The sequence below is a fragment of the Cyprinodon tularosa genome, unplaced genomic scaffold (assembly GCF_016077235.1).
Source record: "Cyprinodon tularosa strain WSP-4 unplaced genomic scaffold, ASM1607723v1 ctg223, whole genome shotgun sequence".
NCBI lineage: Eukaryota > Metazoa > Chordata > Actinopteri > Cyprinodontiformes > Cyprinodontidae > Cyprinodon > Cyprinodon tularosa.
The window spans coordinates 429,009-439,305 of record NW_024038833.1 but is presented as its reverse complement, the minus strand read 5'-3'; the positions used below and the strand labels follow the sequence as shown (position 1 = coordinate 439,305).

At 36.4% G+C, this 10,297-nt stretch overlaps 1 protein-coding gene across 2 annotated transcripts in view; it reads right to left on the bottom strand.

The window, feature by feature from the left end:
* Positions 1-8,159: 8,159 nt before the first annotated feature.
* Positions 8,160-10,297, bottom strand: part of LOC119784351 (nerve growth factor-like) — a 35,596-nt gene continuing 33,458 nt past the window's right edge. For both annotated transcript variants that reach the window (XM_038286359.1, XM_038286358.1), the window contains one exon: positions 8,160-9,906. In XM_038286359.1, coding sequence (XP_038142287.1) covers positions 9,032-9,895 — 864 coding nt within the window. In that variant the 5' untranslated portion in view covers positions 9,896-9,906 and the 3' untranslated portion in view covers positions 8,160-9,031. The remainder of the gene's footprint in view (positions 9,907-10,297) is intronic.

The window sequence follows — 10,297 nt, the reverse complement described above, 5'->3', positions numbered from 1 at the left end:
GTAACTTATATGTATTAAATAACAAGGAGACATGACAACAGATTCTGATAAAAATTGTAATCTTATTTAGATCAGATAAATTGCTTAGAATGTACAGAAGGCAGCTGCTCACCTCTGGGCTCATCTCTCAGGAAGTGGCCCCGATTAAAACAGTTAAAGAAGCATTTTATACATCTCCAGTCTGCCACATCATCTTATTTTACATCACACATGTTAGCAGATGATGAGACATCCATGGCTCCAGCCTTATCAAAATATTACACTTCCTTCTTAACTGAAGGACACCGCTCTCATTCCATTTCCAAATCTTTGCAACATACAGAATGAAGATTAAAACGATATAAACGAATGATTTTTAAAGTTTTCCAGCCAAACAGGGCTGCTTTACAATTAATTTTGACCTTGGTATTGATAAAAGAGAGAGACTTCCTGAGAGAAACATGCATCTAACCCCAGGTAATTCAGTTAAGTCCTGTAATGCAATTGGCTAATAACTGGATTTGCTTTATTTAATTTTGAACAAAAATCCAGTGTGTTCCTTTTTAGTTCTTTTAAGCAACACAGTATTTTCCAGCAATAGCTGTATAGTGCACTGTATACAGTAATCTTAATCTTACTGCTGTCTTAAGACCCATAATAATAATCAATCCAAGACTAACAGGCAGATATAAACCCTAGAATCATTTTAACTCTAACCAACGTGTAAAAAGTAAAGTGAAGCACATTTAAGAAATGCTTCTTACATTTATGTATACATGTGATTAAAAGGGATAGCCTTTCAATATTTATGCAATTTGTGATTTTGTTAAAACTATTTTTACTAAATAGTGTACTGAAATTAATTATTAAATACATTTTTTTTATGAGATAGAGTATATGCTTAAATGTAATACATTTGCACTGAAAAATATACTGTAGTCGGTAATAGTGGACAACTCCAGTCGCTCTGACACCTAAAGAGTAAGCTTTTTTTACTCTACAGAAACAATTTACTGCCTAACTGTCTCAGTTTGTTTTCAGATGTTGAGTGATACTAATCCATTACTTTGCTCTCCGCCTGCGTTGGATTTGACCTTTTTCCATGTCAGTGTTAATGAAGTCTCCAACTTACTCCAATGTAGCAGTTGCTAAGCATGAAGAACATACAAACTAGATGTGCTCCTGCTTACATAAAAAGAGAAGGGACTTTGATGGAGCAGGAAAGTATGTTCAACATAAATATTTTCCACACGGCCACAGAGCACAGAGGGATAAACGTCCGAGGAGGACTGCTGTTTTATTAGTAGCAATTAGACCATGGTTAGAAAATGTCCTTATTGAGTAACAAAGAGCTCTGCCAAGCTGATTGATGGAGGGCGGACATAGTTAGACAGGAATGGCGTGATGGAGAGGGGACAGACAGCAACGCTTGCACAAACAGGCCACTTAATGTTATATTGCACTTGCACTTTTGCACTGTTTCTGCCCCAGAGCTATTTTAGTTACAGTGCAAATTTGTACTCATAGATTTAGTGGAGGGAATTATGGAGGATGGTCAGGGAACAGAGACATTTAGATTGGATGTTGCCCAGAATGAAAGTACAAGCAGATAAGACCAATGAGTCTCAGCTTGTTTGTTGTGCCAGTGGTGGTTCAGTTGCTATGTGATTCTAAATATCTGGGGAAACATACTGTGGGTAAGCCATGGTCTTTATGAGAGTGACTAGATGTAAATAGATTACTTTGTCATTAATAGCACATGTGCCTCGTTACCCTATAAGTTAGAAATAGAATTGTAAATATACTGAGATCATATTTATGATTTTGGATTTCGTTCTTCCACCAGTGCTACTTCTGCTTCTCAGTCACATTATTCTGTAAACTAATAGCAGACCTATGGGACTATTTGGACCAGAGGTAGAAAGTACATCTGTGGCATTGCACCGCCATCTGCTGGTAACTTTAGGGCTTCCCTTTGGCAACCATAGTTCTCAGCTGAAAACATTAGTGGTTTTGGAATAATTTCTGATTGCAAAGCACAGCTTTGATTAGGGATAAGGTATTATAGACTTGTAGTTTGATAATGTTTTTTTTGTGGCAATATGATGATAATGATAAAACTAATTATTAAAACAACTATGTATTACTTCTTTGCAATCGTTTTTAGGTAAGTTTACAGCAATAATGGCATGGCATAGTGTTTAAAGCCTACACAATCCCAAGTGCTGCTTTTGGAAAACAAATTTCTTCAGCACACCAGTTAAATATACTGTGAGTTTTCTATTCCTAAACTCCAAAAAGTAGCTGCATTGAATCTGTTTTAGGTTTTATTTATTAATGCTCTAATGACATAAACAGTGGAAAAAAAGTGAAAAATAAAAATTGTGACAAGCAAGGCATTTTTATTTAGTTTTCAAACTTTATAAATAGTATTTGACTTTGGCCATGATCATTTTTTGAGTAACAAGGAATGTATCAAGCTGACAATAGTACCCTCCCACCCCTGTTTGGTTGCAAAATATTCTGTGCTTCCGTTTCTAGGCTTGTCTTAACAGCTTTTTATGCATTAATTATGGCTTTATCATATGCAGTAGTCTAAAAATAACCCTTCCTTTTTCGTATTTCTTTTTTTTTTACATCAGATAATGATAGCCTGGCTTTATTACAAAAGCAGTTTATAAATAAGTGCTTATTTTTTTAAGGGGAAAAAACAACGGATCTACATGTGAAGAAGTAATTGTTCTCTTAATATGATAACCAGTTCTGGCTTTTTTTATGAGCAACAGCTGCAATCAAGCTTTTAGTATAGCGGCTCCAAGTCTCTTAAATTTTAATTTTCTTACCTGGCAAAAGCCAAATTTATACTGTGTAGAATTCTGATTGAACTACACGTGATGATCTGGAAAGCCCCATGTAGAAAGTGTTTGCAAAAGAGAGGGACATTTAGTACAATTCTTCGAGCTGATTGGTATGTGCCTCGCATGTCAAGTTTTTAGCCAATCACAGCAGCAGTAGCAGCTTGAACGCAAGTGGAGTTAACTGATAAATCACACTTTCTATCCACAAAGGCTAATATTGCGTTCTTAAATGCTTGTTTTTCTAAAACAAAGAGTGTTTTCCCAACACTGCAAAAAATCTAAATCTATCTAAGTCATTTTTTCTTAAAATAAGTGCATTTGTTCTTGAATTGAGGAGGTAAAAGAAACATTTTGCCAATGGAACAAGACAATTTACACTTAAAATAAGAAAACACAATTGCATTGTCTTATTTTAAGTGCATATTATCTAATTATCTTATTTTAAGAGTAAAATTACTCATTCCATTGGCAAACTATCTCATTTACCTACTCAAATTAAGGGTGAATACACTTAATTTAAGAAATTTTTACTTATTTCTAGATCGTTTTTGCAGTGAATAAAACGGGCACAGCCATGTTTGTTTTTCTTCAGCCTTCCTCCTCCGGTTGAGGCAGTAACATCATACACGTCACTGCATTTCTTTGGCTCGAAACATTTCTGCATCAAGGCTATCAAATGTACTGGCCCCTGGAAAAATAACGCGACAATTCATCTTGCTTGAAAAGTAAGGAATTTTCACTCCTTTTCTTGTTTTGTTTTAGTCAAGTTTTAATCAAGCCTCATTTTAGGATTTATCTGCAACGATGTCCTGCTTTATGTCACAGCAATGCATCTGAAAGTTGATTTAAGTCTCTACGTCCTTTCTTTCTTAATTTCTCAGACATTCAGATGTGGAATTTTTGTTCTGCTTCAAATTATTATACAGCCACTGATGTTAGGTGCACCTAGAGATAAATACAGATGTCTTTTATGCGAATAAATTGTGTAAACTGGGCCTCAAGGTTTGCTATCTTTAGGTCACAGTGCAAATTTGTTACTTTTTTCTAGCAACATTTATGTCAAGCATGATACCTTTGCTCACATGGCGAGATATACAGTTAATTCATTCAAGAGTATTATCAGATCAGTATGAGCTATCAGCCAATATGTTTAACCCATGTTTTATGCATTTCTACTCTTAACAATTTATATTAATGGTATGTATTGGAACGGTAGTCAAGCATTTGTTTATTTCTATGCTGATTATTTATTGATAGTCATGTAAACACAATCGGCTGTCATTTTTTTTTTTTTTTATACATCTGTAGGTTATACTTAACATCACTCAGTCATGGTTGTTCCTTTTTAGGTTTAGCATTAAAAATAAATTAAAGGGTTGTTGTTTTCTAATGAAGGAAATCTACTTTCTCTAATCTTTACCTGGATGTAGGTATTAAATGCCAAAAACAAAATAGCTTGACATTCATATTTACATGAATTTTTCTTTGAAGTCAATTTAGGAACTTGAAAAGGGGGGGGGGGGGGGGGGGGGGTAGCTCAATTAGAGCATATTTAAAAAAACAAAAAAAAACAAAAAAAAAACAAAAACAAATCTTTTGTTTTTCATTAAACTTTAAGAAAATAGGCATTACATCCATTTCGTTACCATTAATTGACTTTCAATTTATTGAGCACTGTTTATGATCCTTATCACCAGAAATAAAAACTAGTCAGCCATTATGTTTTATGGATGCCAGTGTGTTTGACTGAATATCTGTTAAAAATAATGTTTAAAAAAATCAGTGGCTATCATTGGGTTGTGATAGATTTGTTTCTTTTAAATTATGATACTTTTGATAATTGTATTCATTGTTTATCAAGACAATCTTTTAACTAACCTGTAAAACTGAAAACAGTGAAAAAGCTCATTAAAAAAGAACATAACATACAACTCATTTTAATTCTGCTTGGCTTTCTTTTTTCATACACATTAATGCCTTTTGCAAAGTCACAGGTGCTGTTGTGGGAGTAAAAGGAAGCAGTGATCTGCCACTAACTTTCATTGCCTGTCTGATGATTCTGCCAAATAGAGAGATTATCTTTAGTTGATTACTGAAAAACAAATAAAAAAACTTTGATCAGACATGCATGGCATAATGAGGCTCTATGATAACACACTGTTATTTTTTGGCTGAGACCAAACGATAGGATAAGAGAGGTGTATGTATCTGTTTACCACCACAAGTGGGCAGTATTGCGCCATCAAAAACTGTGGTTTTTGTGAATGAAAGTAAAATGCTCCTCTGATAAACAGGCTCATCACATTAGATTAAAACATAGCTGAAAAGCAAATTTTTTTATGTTCATTCAAAATGTCTGAATGTGAGTTTCATATATTAGTTAATACTTTAGCTAATTTCTATGATCATGGTTCAGAGCAAAAAAAACCCAAAAAACTATGTCTTAAACACATTCAGATATCAAAAAACGGACTTAAAGTTCTTAAGCTGCTGCCCCCGCGACCCAACCCTGGATAAGCGGAGGAAGATGGATGGATGGATGGATGGATGGATGACTTAAAGTCCATCAGCTTGTGATGCTGCAGGGATCTTGTATAAGCTGAGGTTACCTTAATCTTAGCCTTTATATCATTACCATTATTGAGTATACTGTTCATTTTTTGTTATGTTTCTTCCCTTTTGGACTTGAGTTTTCAGTTATATGTCATTCTGTTTTGTTAATCTTTGATTTATTTTCCATTATATATTACAAATAAAGCCATGCTGCATTTTTTGAGTTAGTCTCCATTGCCCTCTTGAGCCTGTCTCCTTTCCCCTAGCTCCCTTCTAGTTACTTCTATCCACACCTGCTCCATATCAGTTCATTAGTCCTTTCTTTGTTCTGTTCCCCATATAAACCACCACTGCATTGCTGGTTTCTGGTTGTTACTTGCTCCTCATGTATGTTTTCTCTGACCCTTCCTGTTTTGCTTTTGCTGCATTTTGTTTTTGGACTTTACCTTCTGTTTCCTTTGGTTCTACATTAAATCAGCAAAAATGAATGTCTGCCTCTTTCTGTCTCTGCATTTGGGTCCTCAACCAAAGTCTGCCCAACTATGACACTCCTAATTTTTCATTAGTCCATACATGTTCTGCTGAGATCCATCAAGATGAATAAACTAAGTATTTGGATCTGAACAATACATAGGTGTCCAGCCCTGTTGGAAATTGAAATCAGCATCTTCTAATAGCTTATCAGTGGAGGGAATTTTAAAAAGTTGAGCCATTAAGCAACAGTAGAATAGGAAATGTATTTAGGAGCCTTACTTGATTATGACCTTTTAAATGTACCTATAAATTAATGGAATAAAAAAAAATAATCTTTTAACCAATGAATGCATTACATTGTCAAAATTATGTTTATATTTCTCTTCATAATTTCTAGTAATGTGTCCTTGAACTTTTTAGCTTGTCACAAATATTTGGTGTTTGCTGAACTATTATCCTCCTGTAGATTTCAGTGTTCCTAAATTATTATCTAGTCTTCCCTCTTTACTTTAAAATGCTCAGCCCAAGTTCCTCTGGTATGTTTCAAAAACAACTGTGTCCAGATGTTCCACTGTTTACCTTTGAGATAAGGTCAAGTCTGTCTCTGATTTCATTTCATATAAACCCTCCAAAAAAAGTGTATCAGCTACTCTGCTTACTAACCTTGCTGCCTACAGATGAAAAATTTAAACTAAAGGCAGCTTCCACATTTTACAGACCTTAAAGGAATCTATTCTAAAAGATTTTCCATTTGTAGGAGACACTTTATAGAGTGCCGATGCCCACATTTGTAGTGCTTTTTACGCTGGTCTTTAGGCCTCAGATTTATTTTATTTAAATTCTGTCATTCTGTCAAAAAGATCAGCCACGTTTCTGTTTATATTTTAGTATGTTCAGTAGGCTTGGAGTGTCTATTGCAGTTGGGTTTTTGAGATCTTTTCTATGTATAAAAGTATTTAAATATATACATTTGCATGCAGTTCACGTTCATTTTGGCACTGAAGTGGTTATAGTTGGTAAATAAGGTGAAATGATACCTTGCAGAGAACTGTAAAATATCCGTAATTATTGGAAATTTATGTTTGTAATCTTTGCTTTCATGCTTGTAACCAAGGTAGCTTATCAAATCAAAGAGGAAGCTATTCTTGAAAAACTGTGTATACCTCTACTAAACTGGGCTTTGCTACTGACTCCATGTGATTGTTTTCATTTTGGGAAAAAATAACCCTATAAAAGGTTGTAAAAAGGCATGTAAAAAGGCATGTAAAAAGTGAAAGAAAACTTTATGTTGCATAAAAAAATTAAGAGAAAAGAGAGCTAAAAGAAAACATAACTACCAAGAGATATACATCTCTTCAAGCCATTCCCAACTATTTTTCTTTGTGCTTTTTTTGAAGCTAAACTTTGAGGCCTCTATGCTTGAGTTTACACCATTTGATCTTTTATCACCAGCTTGTGCTGTGAAAAGAGAAATACAGATCTTTATAACCTTAGAAAGATGAAGTGTTGGTAGAAAGGAGGTGTTTAAATATTTCAAAGTACAGCAAAAAAATTTTTAAACATATTTCTTCAATTTTCATGCATTTGGTTCACTTGAATATTAGCTACATCATCCAAAAATAGTAATTTTAGAAAAGGATAACCCATATGAGAAAGAAAAGTTTTTAACATATAATTTAATTTTGCAATACAAAAAAATACCTCTACAAATAAATTGACCCTGTGTTAAAACCTAATTATCCAATATTAAAGTATGAAATGTATTTACCATACCTTTCTGTTTATTTTATCAGCAACACACAGGCCTCACTACCATACCTTTAGGGACAAGAATTTACAGATTGCACAGAAGCTGACTGACCGCAGTAAACATGGTTGCATAAATATATATCACAAACTGTAGAAAAGCAGTACTAGATGAGATGAGAAACTTAGTTATAGAGATCCATCAGTCTGGGGAGGAGCAGAAAGACATATCTAAGACTTTTGGCCTAGGGTGACTCTTGTTAAGAGCCTTTACTCCAAATGGAGAGCAACCTTACTACAGGATCACATTTAATAAACATCCAGGATATCTACAAACAAAACAACAAGGAACAAAAAGGAACCTTTATTTTGCATTTTGCATGTATTAGTAATATTTATTTTTCTAATTTCTTATTTTTAAGTTTAGGCATTTAAGTGCAAGATAAGCAGAAAAAGATGGAATCTGCTCTGTAAAGCAAGCGAGTGATGATTCTAAAAGAAAAATATCCCAAAGTCCAAAAGGGATCAAAAAGGCACAACCAGGCAGGCAAGTACTTAAGTGTTTAATAAATAAAGAGATGGACAGCACAACAACAAAAATAATAACAACATTAAACAACTCAGAATCACTTTTTATGTATGAACATACACTTATAAACCATAAATATGTGGCCCTTATAACTTAAAACTGGTAGCACTTCTTTGACTGAGGTAGGGTCAGGAATAAAAAGCAACTAAATAAAGAAATGTATTTATATGTGTGTTTGTATGTTTGTTGAATGCTGTTATCAGTGGAACTGTATGTTGGAAGTATGTTGGCAAGGAAGCTGCAGGACCAGGTAGTGGAGGCAGCAGTCTTAGCAGAGATGCCTGGACTTCCCTCTTCCCAAACACTGTCTCCATCTCCTCTTGGGGAAGCCCAAGGTCTTCCAGGGCCAGGAAAGAGATATAGTCCCTCCAGAATGTCCAGATTTCATGGTCATAGGTGAGGGTAGGGATGTAGACTGAACGATAAATTGAGAGCTTCTCCTTTTGGCTCAGCTCTGTCTTTACCATAACAGTCCAGTGAAGCATCCGCATTACGGGGAAGCCGCACCGATCCATCTGTCCATCTACTGCTCCATTATCCCCTCACTTGTGAACAGGAACTCAAGATGCATGAACTGTTCCACTTTCGCCAGGAGCTCCTTTCTTCAAGAGGGCAAGCTTTTTTTTCGTCCACGAACCATAGACTCAGACTTGTAGGGGCTGATCTTCATGCTTGCTGAAAACCATAACCAGTACATGCTCTAGGTCTTGGCTAGAGGGAACCAACAAAATCAAGTCATCTGCAAAAAGCAAAGGGGGAAATCTACCAGTGCTGTTGCAATGGGTGTTTAGTAGAAATGTGTTTGCTTTTATAGGCCAGTGCTCTCCTTCAGTCAATGCCTCAGTCTTCCTGCCCAAGACTTCCGGCTGATAACACACACACATGCAGCGTTGATACGGATGAAACGCCAGGCTGTCTGTTCCTTGAAGACGGTCAGGGCGCTAACAAATATGTGTGTGTTGGTGCAGTAGGAGTTCCAGTGGCGGCTGTCAATGCCGAGACAACCTGAACTGCCTGACTTGGAGCTTTGCTTTCCACCCCGCACTCCAGGCCTTCCACCACTCATGATTGCAGAGCCCCTGTGTGTTGGGGATCTACAGGTGGTCTCATAAAAAAGCTGTTTCTTTACTTTGTTGTTGATTGTAACATTGGAGAGTACTGTCACTTCATTTCCAGATATGTCTGTGGCTCGTGTCTTGTTTTTCACCCAGGTATTAATGCTGTCACACACTGAGTACTCTCCTCGATGCATGGTGTGTGAACTTGCCCTTCGTCTTACCCTCACCCCCCTAATCCCTTCAATGTCATAATCTTCATCATCCAGAACATCATGCGAGGGGGTTACCTCACTAAAAACAACACGGGGTGATGGGCGATAATGTCTCTTTGAGAAGAGCTTCGGGTCCACCACTGGACTAGAGGGGTCTGGAGAGGAACCTGCTGCAGAGTGGCCAATAATGGGGCTTCTGCTGTGCATGTGTGAAGCTGAACGATGTAGCCTCTTGGTCCTGTGATGGGTGGTCCTATGATTCTGCTGTGAAGTTTTGCCCTGAGAAAGATGTCCCCTGGCTGCCACTGTGTCCTTCTGCCCTGCTCTGTGACTGGCTGCTCCAGGGCTCCGGTCCAATCCCACTCCCATATTCAGTACAGCCTGGACGCCAATCAGGAGGAGCAGGACCAGTGGTGACGACCTCATGGGCACAAGTCCTGTTTCAAAGATACAAAAATGTATAATCATTAATATTAAAATGTGATTTTTTTTTTCAGCTTTATTAGATATATTTTATCAAAAAGATTAAAGCCACACTGTGTAACTTTTAACTACTAGGAGACACCTGTAAATTCTGTTTTAGGCCTCCTGAAAACAGCTGGTGACTCTTTTGCTAAATTAAACAACCTTCTTCTGTGTTTTGGAATCTGATAGCAGACCACTTTTGACCAGCAGATTCAGAAGTCATGGAGTTATTTGGGAAGACATGGTCACATTTACCCCATCATTCCGTGATGGGTCGGACCCTCTCAAGTTACATAGGAAGGTTTTTTAAAAGCGACGCCCATAAAGAGAATGGATATGCACCATTTGCCATTTATTGGCCAA